The following is an 18,139-nucleotide window of genomic DNA, read 5'->3' as shown; positions in this document are numbered from 1 at the left end:
CCATTCCTGCCTTTTGCCATGTGCTTTGAAGCAAGGTATTATCATGATGACCTCGGTCCTTTCACTTTCCTTGGAGTCAACCAGAACGGCCGCCCCCATGGTGTCACTGCCCAAAGACTCATTGAAGAAGGTTTAGCCAGTTCTCTAGAAGACTGGAATAGACCTTTTTGTGCTGAACTACCAGAACTCTGATGTTTAGTCTCAATCAACTGGATAAGGATCGAGCGGCAACAATCCGATCCATCACAAAAAGATTGTTGATATACTGGGAAGAAAGGAGGCTTTTCATACAGAATCCAGCCATCAATATGGCAGAATTCACCCATGAAAGCATAAAGGAACAAGAGGAGGAAATTTTACAGAAGGAAGTATTAGATTTTGCACCAGCAGCACTAGATGACTCCCTGCCAGAAGTGGAGGATCCTCTACAGGAAATAAACTTAGGGACAGAAGAAGATCCAAGGCCTACTTTCATCAGCACACTTTTGAAGGAACCACTCAAGATTGAACTCATGGCACTTTTACAGGAGTTCAGAGATTGTTTTGCCTGGCATTACCACGAGATGCCAGGATTGGACAGGCAGTTAGTGGAGCACAAGATGCCAATTAAAGATGGCTACCTTCCAGTTAAACAGGCCAGAAGAAGAATGTCTATGGACACGGAACTAAAGGTCAAAGAAGAGGTAGAAAGGCTGCTCAAGGCAGGATTCATCAGGCCAGTCGTCTATGCCGATTGGTTAGCAAATATTGTACCTGTTTTCAAAAGAAAAACAGGGGCAGTTAGAATCTGCGTGGATTACAGAAATCTGAATGAGGCATCTCCCAAGGACGAATATCCTATGCCAATGGCAGACATGCTAGTGGATGGAGCTGTTCATAACCAGATGCTATCTTTCATGGACGGCAATGCAGGTTATAACCAGATTATGATGGCAGAACAAGACATCCACAAGGCAGCCTTTATGTGCCCAGGACATATAGGTGCTTTTCGAATATACTGTAATGTCTTTCGGTTTGAGAAATGCGGGGGCCACCTACCAAAGGGCAATGAATTTCATTTTTCATGATATGATAGGACATTCCTTGGAAGTATACATAGATGACGTGGTGATTAAATCCCCCAAGGAAGGAAACCACGTAGCGAGCCTGAGAAAGGCATTCCTAAGAATGAGGCAGCACAAACTAAAAATGAACCCCAAAAAATGTGTTTTTGGAGTCCAAGCAGGAAATTTCTTAGGATTCTTGGTCCACCAGAGAGGTATAGAGGTTGACAGAAATAAAGCAAAATCCATCATAGAAGCCCTACCACCTCGAAACAAGAAGGAACTTCAGAGTCTCCTAGGAAAAATCAATTTTCTAAGGAGGTTCATATCCAATTCTGCGGGAAAAATCCAACCTTTTTCTTCCCTGTTAAGGCTGAAGCAGGAACAAACATTCAAATGGGAAGAACAGCACCAACAGGCTTTCCAGGAAATAAAGCATTACCTCTCAAATCCACCAGTTCTGTCCCCGCCAAAAAGAGGCAGACCACTCAAGCTCTATGTATCTGCATCAGAAGTATCCATCGGAAGTCTGCTAGTTCAAGATAACAAAGAAGGAAAGGAACAAGCAGTCTACTATCTAAGCAGAACATTAACAGAAGTGGAAAGAAGGTATTCCGCAATAGAAAGGCTTTGCCTGGCCTTGTATTTCACTACTGTAAAACTCAGGCACTACATGCTGCCACATACTATCTACATCACTGCCAAGACAGACTTCATCAAATACATGCTAACAAGACCAATGCTGAGGGGCAGAATTGGGAAATAGACTTTGGCTTTGACAGAATTCACCTTCAACTATGTCCCCCAGAAAGCTGTCAAAGGGCAAGCTGTGGCAGACTTCTTAGCAGATCACCCAGGAGGGGAAATTGAAAACATGGATTCTTTGGACATAGCAAATGCAGATCTGCTAACTAGAGCTCATGTTTGCCTTAACAATCCAATCTATTCGATTCATCTCACACCTTGGAAATTATATTTTGATGGATCAAAGACAGATAAGGCTTCAGGAGCCGGGATTGTTCTGGAAGAACCATTAGGGGTCAGATATTACTATTCCTTCCAGTTAGATTTCCAGTGCACCAACAATAGGGCCGAGTATGAAGCTTTGATTATAGGGCTCGAAATGTTGGTAGAATTAGGAATCCAATCCGTGGAGATCTTGGGAGATTCCATGCTTGTCCTAAAACAGATTGCTGGAGAATACAAGTGTCTAAATCCTTCTCTGGCTGTATATCTAGTAGCGGCTAGAAATCTGCTGATAGAATTTAGAGAAGCTACTTGGGAACACATCCCAAGGGAGGAAAACTTTGCAGCCAATGAACTGGCTCAGGTGGCATCAGGCATACAAATGCCCGAAGACTGCGTCCAAAGGATCATCAAGATAGGAAGGAAAAGTCTACCATCTGTTTTGACTAGAGGGATGGAGATAGAAGTCAATTCTGCCTTAATCACTGAAGATGATTGGAGGGAGCCTATCATGACTTACTTAAGATATCCCACTCTGCCCTCTAAGAAAAGAGTCAGAATCATGGCTACAAACTACCTCATGTGGAATGAAGATTTGGTCCGAAAAAGTAAGGATGAGGTGTTATTAAGGTGCCTCGGGAAGACAGAATATATGAAAGTCATGGGAGAAACCCATAAGGGGATCTGTGGAGCTCACCAAGGGGGAAGAAAGATGTGCTGGTTAATCAGAAGGTATGGCTACTTCTGGCCAACCATGATGAAGGATTGCATCAACTATTCCAAGGGATGTGAGGCCTGTCAAAGGCACGGCCCAATCCAGCAGGCTCCTTCGGTTCCCATGAATCCAGTAGTAAAACCATGGCCTTTTAGGGGATGGGCAATGGATCTCATTGGCAAGATCTATCCAGCCAGCAACCTGCAGCACTGTTTCATTATTGTTGCCACAGACTATTTCACCAAGTGGGTAGAGGTGTTGGTAAATTTTAACAACAATATTAAAACCTTGCAAGTGCACAAATCAATGATAGTATAGTAAGCAAGCAAGGGTCGATCCCACGGAGATTGTGATCTAAAGAGATGTTTATCAATGTCACGCAATGAAAATCAAAACAAAGGACTTCCAAACACACGCCAACACCAAGGGGGGTTTTGATTTGTTTTTGTGAATCAAACGAAATAAGGAAAAGGAAACAAAAGAGAATTTAAATTAGAGTTTAAGAGAAATTGGTTTAAAATCAATCAAGAACAATAGCTAGGACTTACTATCCACCTCCAAACAATCAATCAATCCATAAACAACAATAGATAATCAATTTCTAGCAAGCATATGATGACGACACTCACAACAAGATCATGGCATTTGACTCGAGTTGTATGATTCTCTCTTAAGTGTATGTAAAGTGTATGACATTTACATCAATACGTGTATTCTTAATTGAAATCTAGTATGGCATTTACTCAAATTAACAATCAAGAATCTATTAAGATCAAAGAGAATATGAGTGTCACAAAAACCCTAAAACATGGCATTTGTTATTAGGAATTCAAGAATCGATTTCTCATAACTAGTTCTTAACCCAATTATTCGTTGCAAACAAGAACACATTCAATATGGCAATTGACCTATGTTCTACAACAATTTAATTCCAATACATGCTTCTAAGTTAGCTACTCAAAGAAACAAAATATCAGAATTCACATAACATAGAGAAACCGAAATCATCACGCTTGTAGAAACTAAAAATCCATTAAACTTGTTTATAAAATTGAAATCATGTTTAGGACTTCAAGATTAAGCCCTAACTAACAAGAAATTAGTTACTCATGGTCTTGGATGAACTCAAAAATAAATACATAAGAACTGAAAATTAAAAGAAGGAAGGAAAAGAAAGAAAGAACTCGTTCGCAGCTTTCTCCTCTTACGCCGTTGATCTCTTTAGGACGTGAATAGTTTTTCTCCAGCCTTGGCTCGTCTTTTATATCACTTATATCAGAGTTCTAAACCCTAAAATTGACTGAAAAGTCATCCAAGAAGTCTTGGTAAACAAGGAATCCAAATAGGAAAGTAAAAATCACAATTCCTAACTCCACTGGGAAATACAGCTCAGCCCAATGTTCACACGATTTGGGGATCTTCGACCTTGTAGAAAAATCATTAAAAATATATTTTAGAAATATAAATGTCTTATCTTTCCAACCATATATAGCACGTAACTTGAAAAATTCGGAAAGGCTTCCGTTTCTTCACATTCACGTAACATGTACGAAACTGTCCTGTCTGCACGTGGGCTAACTTTACTTGTAATACTGTACCAATTGGCTCAGTAGAAAATTATATAAAAATCATAGATTGAACTTCAAGATGTTAGCTTTCATCTCCAATTGGTCTTGCGCTAAAATTCCTCCGAAAAGTTGATTTTCCCTCAAAACCCTTCTAAGAGCGCAGAAAAGCTGAAAATCCGAAAAATAAAGTAATAAGCCCTTTTTAAATCTAATTCTCTTACAAAACCAAAGTAAAAAGAGTACATAAATGAGTATATTTATGGACTTATCAAGAGGCCAGGCCAGTAAAAACCACAACATCTCAAGAGATCATCACCTTTATAGAAGAACAGATCATACAAAGGTTTGGCATTCTAGAATCAATCACAACGGATAGGGGTTCTTCTTTCATATCTAGGGATATGCTAGATATGGCAGAAACATTCAAGTTCAAACTGCTTCAATCTACTCCTTACTATGCTCAAGCTAATGGACAGGCAGAATCAAGTAACAAGGTGATATCAATATCATCAGAAAGATGCTGGAAAAGAATCCAAAGCAGGGGCATGAGAAGTTATCAGAGACTTTGTGGGCATACATAACTTCAAAAAGAGAAGCAACTGGCATGACCCCCTATGCTCTAACTTACGGCCATGATGCAATTCTTCCCATGGAGATAGTAGTTCAGTCTATTAGAATTGCTCACCAGCACGGTCTCACTGGGGAAGACTACTCTCAAGCCATGTTGCTGGAATTGGAAGAATTGGATGCAAGCAGGATTGACACCCTCAACAAACTCTTAGCAGGAAAACAGGCTGTGTCGAGGGCCTACAACAAAAGAGTCAGAAACAAGAGTTTTGAAGAGGGAGAGATAGTCTGGAAGGCAATTCTGCCCCTTGGAGCACACATAGCTGGATATGGGAAATGGTCACCTACATGGGAAGACCCTTTTGTAATTAACCAGATCCTCGGAATGGGGGCATACAGGTTGCAGGACCGAGATGGAATTATTCATACTACCCCAATCAATGGTAAATGGTTAAAGAAATTCTATCCAACCATGTGGGATTCGCAGGCTGTACAGACAGATCCCGGGATAGAAGAGGAACAAGACTGACCCTTTTTGTTTCTTGAAAAGAATTTTGTTTGGATCTATTTTTGCTTTAAAGTTATTTTGTTTTTGCTTTCAATACTGTGTCCGGTTATTGCATCAAGAGTAAATGAAAAGCAGTGAAATGCTATTTAAGGGCAACAAATGAACAAGCTTATATAACAAATAGCCACCCTCGCAGCAAAATTGTTCAAACAATAAAGAAGCTAAAAGTAGAAAAGACTAAAACCCTAGTTTCCTAAGGGTTTCCTGCAGGTTCGCCTTCTTGACAGAGAACTCTTTCTGGAGCAGCACCCCCTGATAAAGTGAAGCCTCTGCAATTTCCAAGGCTGGCCTGGAAGCTGCAACCATGCTTTGCACAAGGAAGGTAGCCTTGGTCTTGGAACTCAATCCAGCCCCAAGCCTGCTCTGCACCTCCCTGCACTCCGCCAGTTGTTTTTGGAGCTCTTCAATTTGCTTCTCCAGCTTGTTTGCGGTAGCCCTGGCTTCCTTGTATCCTGCCACCATCTGGTCCAGTTCTGCTTTCTGCTTTGCAAAATCAGCCAGGTTGGCTTCATGAGTGGCCTTGCAGAACTCAGAAGTCTTGAAGGTGGGCCTAAGATCCTCATAACGATCATGCAAGATGAGCACATCTCTGGCCAAGCTTAGGCCCATCTCAAGAATAGGCTTCGGAGCCATGTTCTGTCTGTGTAGCAGGTCCAAGTCCTTCATCAGCTGATCAAAGGCTTTCTTGTCTTGGTCAAACTCCAGCTCAGTGGACTGCCAGATTTTCAACCTCTCCATGGCCTCCTCCACTGCCCTAGATTTTGCCCTGCCTGGAGGAGAGCTGAGTTTCTCCAATCTGTCCAATTGAGCATCCAGATCCATGGCTTCAAATTCTTCCAGTTCTGGATCAGCAAAAGAAGCCGTGGCAGATGATCCTGGAAAGGAATGAATAGGCATCTGCAGAAGAAAGCATAAGTTAAGACCAGGCAGAAAGTGGAAAATAAGGGGCCTAAAGGTTATGAAAGCTTACAGCAACAATGGGAGGCTTCAGGGGGCTGGTCACCCCTGCCAGGACGCCAACAGCTTTAGGCACTTCTACCTGGAAAGGCTACGATAGTTAAAAAGGAAGAATAAGGCAGAATTGCAGGAAAATATGAACAGGTAAGGAGGAAAATTACCACAACCACAGGAACAGCGGCAGTTGTTTCCACCTCAGCCTCCGGAACTACAACAGACAGTTCTGCCTGATCCACAGGCTCTGATGTAGACCGCTCCGCCTGATCCTCAGACGCTGGAGCGGCAGTAGAGTGCTCTGCCTCGGCATCCTCAAATAAGGCCAGTTCTGAGCTAGTCAGCTCAGCCCTTGGACCCCCTTGTTGCCTCTGCGCTAAGATAATGATCTCTGCAATCACCTCAGCAGGGATCTCCTCCTACAGAACAGGGGTCAGAACATAAGGAATGGGGTGAAAGGGGAACTGATACAAGTCACAGAAATAAACCTCACCTCTCCTTCCACCATTGTTGTTTTTTCTTGAGGCACTCCTTCCAACTCTTCTAGCTCTTTTTCCTGCTCCACCTCCTCAAAAGCCTCTCGCAACTCTTCATCCGTCCCAGAAGTAGTGGTAGGGACTGCTGCGGTTTCTTCTATGGCAACATACTCCACTTCACTCCTCTTTTTAAGCTTTTTCAACTTAGTAGGATGAGGGGAAGGACTTTCAGCTGGATAGAACAAAAGCAAGATTAGGGAAAAGAAGGCAAGCTAGAATAAATGTGAAAGAAATAGCTGGAACATCACGAGCTTACCTGAAATGCCAGGCCGCGTGGTATTGTCCGGGAGAGGGGCAGATCCTTTTCTTTTTCTTCTGCCAGAAAGAGCGGCCTCGGCAGGGGTTTGTTCTGCCTGGACCTCATCTTCTTCATCTGCAGAAGGAAGCTCCAAGTCCCCAGCGGCAATAACAGAAGAGACTGCACCAAGGAGTTAGAGATTAGAAACCAATCCAGCAGGAAAAGACAGAAGAAAATTAAAAAGGAAAACTTACCGATCACTTCTCCTGCCTGAACAGACTGCCCACCTACGTCGTTTGTCAGAGAAGGATCTGATATAGGCAGAATAGACATTAGAAATCGATCATCAAGACAGAACAAATCCCAGACAGAATCAGAAATCTACCTTCTATGATTTGTACATTGATGTCTTTGATGGTCTGGACCATGTGCGTTTTGGCGCCCCCATCCGCGAAGATGAGCCAGTTTTCCCAACCATAAAAAAGCACCTTGAGGGCAGTGACAGAAGTAGGCAGACCCTAGAATCTGGCTTTCCACCAGGCGTCAAAGTCAGCAGAACTGCAGGAATTCAACTCCCACGAGGGATAGAGGGCATCCGTGCTGTTGTTGATTTTGTTCACTGCACACAGGGCATCCTTGTGCACCTCTAGGTCATCTGCATCCCTCTAAGAGGAGGCCCGGTTACAACTCCGATATGATTTCAGCGGAATGAGCTGAGGACAGCCAAGCTGCCTTGCACAGAAGTTGGGATGGTAGACTTTTGCCCCCAGATGATAATTTGGAGGTTTGCCCCCACCATGGGGTAGATCTCTGGGCAGAGTAATGCTCAGAAATTTCCTCCTGAAGTCTGTTCTGGCAGCCTCGTCTTTTGGCTCCTTCTCGAACAACCGAAATCCGGTCTGGAACCAAGGATAGGTCCTTCTAATCACCACTTGCCATTGAGCTACCGACCTTTTTGTACAATGCCTGAAGAGCATCAAGTACTCCTCAATAGAACGCTTGGGCACTTCTGCCGATATCAGAGGAAGGGCCAGGACTTGGTCTTCAGGCAGAACTATGTCTGGGAACCTTAGCTTTGGAAAATAGACCTGCAGCCAGATCTGGATCATCCAGAATGCGCCAGGGGCCGACAGGTTCAGTGGATTCTCCAGGGTGGCAGTGTGCGGATTCTTGAAAAGGTGAGCCAGAACTGTAGGCCCAAGCCCCACATTAGTGTGATTGTGAAGTGCTTCTGCCAAATGTCTGTACTCAAGCAGAACTGCAGAAGACCGATTAGGGAAAACAAACCGGTTCAGCCAATACAGAAGGAACAACATGTGTTGCTGATCCTTGTCCTTCTCAGCACTAAATTTCTTCAGATAATTGGAGAAGGAGCAATTCTGGTTGATCTTGGCCGGAGAAATAGTGAAGGGAGTGGCCACTTTTTCTTGATTTTTCCGCCTGTGATAATCTCCAATAGCATCAACAGGCCTGCCATGGAGCCTGAACCCAAAGATCTGGGCCATATCCAGCAGGGTTGGCACCATAGGACCCACACGGAAATCAAATGTGTTGTTGGCGGAATTCCAGAAGCACAAAGCAGCGGCAAGCAGGTTCTCATCTCTGTTAATTGACTGCTTGGACAGGAGAATGGCATCATAAATCCCGGCTCTCCTCCAGTGACCCCCATATCTCGGAAGGAGTCTATCAATCCAGTCTGCCCATTTGACCGGACTGTTCCTCACCTCACTGGACGGGAAGGACCGGCTCAAATTCTTGCTAACCCAAGAATAAGAAGCCAGGGCAGAAGTACTCTCAAAGCACAAAGGAGCCTCGGCATCCTTTTTCAGCAATTCTGCCATCTCGGCTGGAACAGGACCAAACCAGTGAGGCCCTAACACTAGGGTGTTCTCGAACAAATGAAGGACATTCTCGTCCATATTCTTTTGGGCAAAGGGATGAAGCTTGCTTCTGACTTCTATCGCATGAGCATCAATCCCGGTCCCAGTAATGTAATCAGGAGGAACTGGAGTTGAAGAAGACTGAGCACGAGACCTTGGGGAAGACATTTCTGATTTGGGGGAAGAAGCAGAGAGAGAGAATGAAAGAAACGGGAGGTCCGAAGGAAACAATGGAAATCCCGAAGAAAAGCTCGAAAGAACAGAGTCGGAAGGGTTAGGTTTTTCAGAAACGATGGATTTGAATTTCTTTTAAAGAGAGGCTCGAAAACGTGGGAAGAGGAAGATGGGACGGCACCTGATGATTATTAGCTAGTAACTAGCTAATAAACTAGCCATTTTCCCACGAACTCTAGTTCGCGGTAGGCGGACGTGGCAGACGTGGGCTAAAAAACGGAAAAGACTGGCGCGCAAATTAATGGCAAAAGCATTAAGTCTGAAATCGTTCCAGTTCCAAAACGATTCAGACTTAGGGGGCATTGTTTGGGCCTAAATTTGGCACGCCAAAGTTCAAAAGACAGGCCCATGGTGAAGTTACCTGCCCAGCCCAAAAAACTTGAGGGTAACAAAATTAGGATCCAGACAGGTTGGGCTTCAGGCCAGAATGTCAAAAACAAAACCCCTAGCCCAAGAAAGACCAACATGGAAATTGTCATTTGGGCTTCAAGGATCAGCCCGTAATTTTTGTTGGGTTCAAACCCAAGGGATTAAAAACATACCCACGTGACTACCTCAGCTTTGAAATGTCAGCAATTCCAACTAAAAATAAAAAATGAGAGGGACATCTCTGAAGCACTGCCAACAGAAGATCAAAACCCATCTGTGTTCGGAGATTTTGCTCCAGAGCAATACACCATCTTCCGAGGAATTCCCGGGTCACGCTTTCTAAATTAGAACGGGAAACAGGGAGCTGTTCAGAAAATACGAAAGAAAAACCAACCGCCATAAAAAGCCCACACAGAGGGTGGCGTTGGTCGAAATAGAAAACTGCAACCCAGGAAATCAGGGAAGGGACTGCTTTAGGAGGTGACTACTGAGAGCCTATCTGCCATAATTGATAAAAATCCCTTCTACTTTACATTATAGGAGATCTTTTTACCGCCCATTATTAAAATCTAAACAAAAACCACCTCCCTAAGAGGGTCTCTTATAAAAACGAAGGTAGGCAAGGAAGCAACGGGACTCAACACTCAATTCATCAATCAATCAAAAAAAAACAACAAGAAAACAACCAAAAGCTCACTTGGATTCCAAGAGAAACCAGCTTTAGATCAGAATTTCAAAGTTCAGACTTAGAAAATAAGTCTTCTAAAACGAGATCTCTCTCGTTACAAATTTGGTTCAGCAAAAGCCAAGGCAAGCAGAGTTTGAGTTTTCACAAACGTGGAGACCTCAGCAAACTTATAAAGAGTCCTGCTCAAGCAGAACAACGCTCGTAGTGCAATCCCTAGCCTACCAGACCTTCGAGAATAGCCACTTCTGCCTCTTCAAACTGAAGAAGCTGCAGTTCTGCCCACTCAAATGCCTCACGAAGCATGAAGTAAACATAAAGCTCTGCCAAAATTGAACTTTGGTATCGATTTACAGCTGAAGCTAAGCAGTTGAAGTTGTTGACAGCTCAGTCCAGCACAGATATACTCAGTCCAGCCTGGATCAGAAGTTTCTACCCATGCAGAAATGGGATTCCAGCCATCTTTTATTATTCAAAACCTTAAGTACAACTGTTGGAAAATTTTAGTTACTCGTTTCAATTTTGCTTGTGTTTGATTGCTCACACGCTTTGGTTACCAACCCCAAATAAATTTCAAAATCTTAATAAAATCAATTTTAAAAATTAATTAAGTGCATCAGATTTTGTAACCGTTGTTTTAAGACAAAATTAAAGTTAGATATTTTGTCATAAACTTGGCACGTTTGTTTCTTTAAGTTATTGTTTGTCCACCAACTGTTTGATTAATATTCAATCTTAATTTCTATTATATTTAAATTTCAGATTTTGTTGCTTCATTATTGTTTATTGGAATTGAGATGGATAGTGTAGAAACCAATAGTGTTAAACCAGGAAAATTTAATGGGACAAATTTTAAGAGGTGGCAAAGACAACTTAAATATTGGTTAACTGTTTTAGGGTTAGTTTCTACCCTAGAAGATCAAACCACACCTGATAAAACTACTAAAACCTCTTCTAAAACTAAGGAGAAGATGGCCAAAGAAGAATTAGAATATCATTGCCATAATAGAATCCTTAGTGCTCTCTCTGATGATATGTATGATGTTTATCAAGATACCAAAAATGCAAAAACTTTGTGGGATGAATTAGAAGCTGAATATGGGATAGAAGATGCGGGAATAGGTCGTTTTACAATCTCGAACTCTAATAACTATATGATGGTTGAGAATAAAACTGTAAGTGAACAAATTCATGAGTACCAAGATTTTTTTAAGGAAAATAGAACTTAGGGGTACTAAGTTTAGTGAAGAGTTTAAAGTCTCTTGTCTCATAGATAAATTACCCCCAAGTTGGTCAAACTTTGCAAAAACCCTTAGGCACAAACAAGGAGTTTTAACCTTAACCCAAGTTTTAAACTCTCTTAGGATTGAAGAGAAACATAAATCAAGTAACAAGCCTAAGGAAGAAAAGACAAATGTGAACCTAGTGGAAAGTTCAAACAATAGGAATCGTTTCCAATCTAGAAGGAAATCTTTCAAGAGGACAAATAGAAATAGCCAACCCAACCATAATCAATTCAACCGAAACTAAAATCGCCAACACAATAGACCCCATAACAATTCCAATGGCAATAGGGATCAACCATGCTTCGTTTGTGGAAGAACAAATCATTGGGCCAAAGACTGTCATTACAAGAAGACCAAGCCCTACAAGCCCAAGCCTAAGTGGAACAAAGGACAAAGTGGTCCTAAAGCCCAAGTGAATGTGTTGGTGGATCAAGATGATCAAGATGAACCTAATCTAAGGTATAGTTTTAAGCCTCTAGTTAATGTCGCATATTTAAGTAATAGTGATTGGTGGTTAGATTCTGGAGCAAACTTACATGTGTGTTTTGACAAACAGTTTTTCAAAAATTACCAGAACTCAAGTGGAGGAATGTAACCCTAGGAAATGACACCGTCGCACAAGTACGTGGAATAGGAGAAGTGGAATTGAAGATGGCATCTGGGAAGACTCTAACTCTCAAGGATGTGCAACATGTTCCTGAAGTGAGGAGAAACCTTATCAGTGGATCGTCCTTAGTAAAACAAGGATACAAAATTGTAATGGAGTCGAATAGGATTGTTATTACTAGAAACGATGTCTTTATTAGAAAAGGATATGTTTGTGATGGATTGTTCAAAATAAATGTAGTTTTTGAAGATAATAAAATTTCTCCTCAAGTTTTTAACGTTGAGTCTTGTAATGTATGGCATGGAAGGTTAGGACATGTAAGTTTTAGCAAAATCAAAACGTTAATGGATCTTGAGCTAATCTCTATAAGTCTAACATAGACCTTAAGCATAAATGTGAAGTGTGTGTTCAAGCCAAACAAACTAGGAATTCTTTCAAACCTGTAGAGAGAAACACCCAAATCTTAGAGCTCATACATAGTGATGTGTGTGATTCAAATAGGTCTCCTACTAGAGGTGGAAACAAGTACTTTGTGACTTTTATTGATGACTTCTCTAGGTATTGCCATATTTATCTTATTAAGACAAAAGATGAGGTGTTTAATAAACTCAAGATTTATAAAAGTGAGGTAGAAAACCAATTGGAGAAAAAGATTAAAAGACTTAGATCTGACAGAGGTGGAGAGTATACCTCAAATGAGCTTGAAGAGTTTTGTGAAGAACATGGAATTATACATGAAGTTACTCCACCATATTCACCCCAATCTAATGGAGTGGCTGAAAGGAAAAATAGAACCCTGATGTATATGATAAATTCTATGCTTCTTAGTAGTGGACTACCTGAAAATTTGTAGGGGGAAGCAATGTTAACTGCTTGTTTCATACTTAATAGGATAACATTGAAGGATAATGAGAAAACTCCTTATGAGTTATGGAAAGGAAGATCACCTAACCTTAGAATCCTAGTGTGGGGGTGTTTAGCTAAGGTACTCATACCCGATCCAAAGAGAAAGAAAATAGGTCCTAAGACTATAAACGCAATTTTCCTCGGTTATGCGAAAAATAGTAGTGCCAATAGATTCCTGGTGATTAACTCTGAAGTAAAGGAAGTTGCAAACAACACAATTATGGAAGCAAGAGATGCTACATTCTTTGAAGATATTTTCCCGTACAAGACAAGAATTTCTAAGGAAGTACAAATAAGTGAAAAGCCTTCTAGCTCAACTACGATTGAAAATTTAGAATCTCAAGAACTTAGAAGAAGCAAAAGAGCGAGAGTTGAGAAGAACTTTGGAGATGATTTCTATACCTTTCTAGTAGAAGGAGATCCCACAACTTATAAGGAAGCCGTTATGTCTGTGGATGCACCATTCTGGAAAGAGGCTATAAATGATGAGTTTCAATCTATAATTCAAAATAACACGTGGATGTTAACGAATTTGCCTGCTAGAAATAAAGCGATAGGGTGCAAGTGGGTGTCTAGGAAAAAGTTGAAACCTGATGGAAGTATTGATAAGTACAAAGCGAGATTGGTGGCTAAGGGTTTTACACAAAAGAAAGGGATAGATTATTTTGATACTTACTCACATGTTTCTAGGATTACCACCATAAGGACCTTGATAGCTTTAGCATCTGTGCATAATTTAGTGATTCATCAAATGGATGTGAAGACGGCATTTCTAAATGGAGACTTAGATGAAGAGATCTATATGGAGCAACCCGAAGGATTCATAGTTAAGGGCCAAGAACACAAGGTATGCAAGTTGGTTAAATCTTTATATGGCTTAAAGCAAGCTCCTAAGCAATGGCATGAGAAATTCGACAAGGTGATTCTAGAGTATGATTTTAAGTTTAATGGTCATGATAAATGCATTTATTATAAAGAGAATAATGGAGAACACGTAATCTTGTGCCTATATGTTAATGACATTTTGATCTTTGGGAGGAATTTAGAGATTGTGAATGATGTGAAGTCATACTTATCTAGGAATTTTGACATGAAAGATATGGGAGAAGCACATGTAATCTTAGGAATGAAAATTGAGAAGACGACACAAGGAATCTCTCTAAGTCAATCTAGTACTATTGAGAAGATGTTGAAGAAGTTCAATTACTTTGAGTGTAAGCCCACACCAACACCTTATGATCCCAATGTTCATTTAAAGAAAAATCAAGGTGAACCGTTTTCTCAGCTGAAGTACTCCCAGAGGATAGGTTCTTTGTTGTATATTGCAAATAAGACTAGACCGGACATTGCTTATGTTGTTGGAAGGTTAAGTAGGTATACACATAACCCAAGCAAGGAACATTGGAATGCTTTGGAAAGAGTTTTCAAGTACCTAAGAGGAACAATAGATTATTCACTGTGCTATAAAGGATTTTCAAATGTAGTAGAGGGATACAGTGATGCAAATTGGATAACTGACAATGAAGAAGTAAAGTCTACTAGTGGTTACATTTTCTTATTAGGTGGAGCTGCAATTTCATGGGGTTCGAAGAAGCAAACAATTATTTCTAGAAGTACTATGGAGTCTGAACTCATAGCTTTGGATACTACTTGCACTGAGGCTGAATGGATTAAGAGTTTATTGATGGATATGCCTCTGGTGGAGAAACCATTGCCTGCTTTATCTATTCATTGTGTCTGCAAGGCTACAATAGACTTGGTGAAACAATCTCACACAAATAGGAAAATGAACAGACACATACATGTGAGATATAAATCTATGAAGAGTCTCTTAAGTAAGAACATTGTGTCTTTGGAGTATGTGAAGTCAGAGAACAACATTGTTGACCAATTGACTAAAGGTCTTTCTAGGAGCAGAGTCCTAGAAATGTCGAGGGGGATGGGCTTAAGCCCATAAGGGAGTCACCTAGGGGGGTAACCCAACTTCTGTGATTGGCGATCCCATGAAGGAAGTAAAATGGGTAGAAACAATCCATACTGCGTGACTCATTGAGCATTGTTTATATCATGTGGAGGCATCCCAGAGATGTCCTCATGCTCATCCCTATGACATTAGTGCTATATAATGTGACGTTAGGAAGGGAGTTATCCCTGAATGAGTTTCGAGGCGGGCAATCTCCCGCAGGGTGCAGGTCGCATGTACTCTTGGAGAACTCACCTAAGTGAGAGACGTCGTGAGGCCGCGACTGTGAGAATTGGGCTATTCTCTAGCAACTCTCATGAGAATCAAGATTAGCGCATGGCCATAAATAGCGCTATCCCGCTTTCAAGCCTCAACCAATACTATGTGTGGGATATGTTGAAGTTTGGTCAAAGGTGCCGAGTTTAATACTGTGTACACTCAGGTTCCTCAAATGGAAACTATCATCACTAAGTGAAGGTTCAAGCCCGGAAGGCACCTACACCTATTGCACAGTATTATGTTGCCCATATGTATATTTTCTTTATAGTTTACAATTTTAAAATTTTAAAACCCTTTGTGGGGGATTGTTATTATTTGAAAGGATTTTAAATTTTAAAACGTTTTATTTTCTGTTTTAATTTTTGGCTGGTTTTATTTATTTATTATAGGAGTTACAAATTGTTTAATTTTCAGTTTTTATTTTCTATTCATTGCCATCAACTTTTATGGTTAAATGTGTTTGGAGATTACGAGTTTTATATGCCTATAAAAGGCCACTCCTCCTTCACATTTCAATAATACTACAATCAGATTTCTCTATTCTCACACTTTCACATATTCCAAACTTTCTATATTATTTTTGGGCAACGGTTCTGTGGCTTGGAGTTTTCTATCCGACTGTGAACGTACTCATAGCGGATCTTAAGCCTGCGTATTGGGGTCGTATCTTGGAGTCTTGTAGACCGTCATTACCTGCACGTAGGGAGGCTACAAAGGCTTTAGGACAGCGTCTTTGACGTGCTTTCACTATACCAGGCTTGCTTTCTTAATCTTAACTTGTTTTATTTATTTGTTTACTTGGCTCTTTATTTTACTTTACTGTTTAATATTTATTTTATATATTATTTGTATCTAAAAGTTTTGAATAAGAATTTTATAAAAAGGGAAAAAGCACAATTTTTAATAACAGTTTTCTCATCATAAATTTGGCGAGACGATGCTTGAGAGGAGCAAATGGCCAAAATGAAAAGAAAAGCTAAGCAGAGGTATTGGCCTTGATTTGTGAGAGCCATGGTAAAAAGTAAATAAGCACAATTCGTACGTATTCTATGGAAATATATTTAATCTTTGATGGGCACAAGACATTCAATGAGCATCTGCGATTTTATAGACATAAACTTGTTGTGAGCAGTCCTTTTCCTCATAGTATACTAGACGGGGGACCTTTCTATGTGCCTTCGAAGATTTTTTGACTTAGGCACACAATAATTCAATGTTTTGGGCCGTTAATCATTATTTTTTTGCTAGTTTCACATTATCCTTTACTAACAGTATAAGAAGATTAGCTGAACTTAACTCAGTTTTTTGATAGACGAGTAATTGATGGAATTACGAATGGAGTCGGTATTGCGAGTTTATTTATTTAATTATTTTTTTAAGGAAATGAACAAGTGATCCATTACAAGTCATGGATCCCCTTCGATCTTAATCACTTCATAAACTACTTAACGTATTAACCAGGTACAGAATGATTCAATTTTTGGGGCCTTAATGATGATATGGGTTGTGATGTGTGTCAAATTCAATGTGAACACATCATTATTTATTTGCTACTTTCACGCTATCTAGCACATTATTTTAAAGAAAAGACCAAATTTTCACATTAAAGTAAAAAATAAAAATCAAACTAGTATGGACCAAGGAATTTAAGCTTAGTATAATTAAGGGCTAAATTGATAGGTGACATGTTAAAAGTTTAGTGTTTTGATTAGGAGATTATTAGGTTATAAGATAGATTTTAAATCATATTTTTCTTCTCTTTAAATAGGTCCTAAATTGAATCTTAATTAAGAATTAATAAAGTAAAAATTAAAAAGACTAGATTAATCGACATGGCAGTATCTTCACGGATATAATACTTGAGTGCACTTCTAATTACACTTCTTTGTTTATACTAGTTGTGAATTCACGAATCATAACCGAGCATATATCATAATCATAACTGTTGATTTTTTAAACCAAAATTTATCTATCTTTGCAATGAAAAAGAAAAATTCACTGAAATTGGAAATTGATTTAATATCAGACAGTTTTCGCCTTCATTTCGTCTTCAATCCCTTAAATTAGTTCTGAAAATGCTTGCGTGCTTGGGCGAACTGCTTGCACTCAGGACGAGCTTTCTCAACGACCAAACCAAGAGGGTAGGAAACACGGTGGCTTGGCCCGATGAAAACGACGCTGTCTCCTTCCAATAGGTTGAGCTTCCGGGTGGCCACCGGCGCAGTTTTTGATTTGTTGTTAGGGTCGACCTCATTGGAAATCTTGCATTCAGGGTCAGGGCTGTGTAACACTGTCACTTGACAATCATCCAAAGGCTCCTTAGATTTTTCCAACACAAACACGTACATTCCAAGCGGGTTGGTTTCGCCCTCTCGTCTGGATTTTATGTTCCCCCCCTCCCTACACTCCAATCGCACCCTTGCACCTGATCAATGGGCAATGTGCATGCATGCATGCATAAATCTCATATTTAAATCTTATAATCCACATTTAGGTAGTTTGTTACCTACTTATTAACGTTATGTACCTGGAATCATCTTACTGATCTCGGTCATAGACTTCAATTGGCAGTTGTCACAGTAGACCAGGCCGGTGAGGTAGATTTTGTCGTCGGTGGTGTTGGAGTAAGCGAAACTAAGGAGGGACACGAAACAAAAGGCAAAGGCAAGGACAGTAGTGCTAGACTTTGTCGACATTGTTGATTTTGAGTTTGCTTGTGTTGGTTCTATTCTATGTATTGCTGATGATGAATTAGACAGGGCTTTCTTCTTCTTATAA

At 40.5% G+C, this 18,139-nt stretch overlaps 2 protein-coding genes across 2 annotated transcripts; both read right to left on the bottom strand.

Moving 5' to 3' along the window:
* On the bottom strand, positions 7,818–9,200 carry LOC109949315. The gene has a single exon (XM_020564710.1). It carries the CDS (start codon positions 9,198–9,200, stop codon positions 7,818–7,820), a length of 1,383 nt encoding a protein of 460 aa, XP_020420299.1.
* LOC18775682 (olee1-like protein) lies at positions 17,233–18,139 on the bottom strand. The gene is made up of 2 exons (XM_007208741.2): positions 17,889–18,139; positions 17,233–17,786 (listed from the first exon to the last, which is right to left on the bottom strand). The coding sequence occupies exons 1-2, from the start codon at positions 18,055–18,057 to the stop codon at positions 17,425–17,427; spliced, it is 531 nt and encodes a 176-aa protein (XP_007208803.1). The 5' UTR covers positions 18,058–18,139; the 3' UTR covers positions 17,233–17,424.

This window comes from Prunus persica, chromosome G5 (genome assembly GCF_000346465.2).
Source record: "Prunus persica cultivar Lovell chromosome G5, Prunus_persica_NCBIv2, whole genome shotgun sequence".
NCBI classification, from domain to species: domain Eukaryota; kingdom Viridiplantae; phylum Streptophyta; class Magnoliopsida; order Rosales; family Rosaceae; genus Prunus; species Prunus persica.
Note: the sequence above shows the minus strand (reverse complement) of the source record. Positions and strands in the feature narration are given on the sequence as shown.

Excerpts from the sequence above, each read along its gene's own strand:
- LOC109949315 (XM_020564710.1), bottom strand. The coding sequence starts at position 9,200 with ATGTCTTCCCCAAGGTCTCGTGCTCAGTCTTCTTCAACTCCAGTTCCT.
- LOC18775682 (XM_007208741.2), bottom strand. The coding sequence starts at position 18,057 with ATGTCGACAAAGTCTAGCACTACTGTCCTTGCCTTTGCCTTTTGTTTC. Across the intron at positions 17,787-17,888 it reads GATCAGTAAGATGATTCCAG|GTGCAAGGGTGCGATTGGAG; the intron begins GTACATAACGTT and ends CCCATTGATCAG.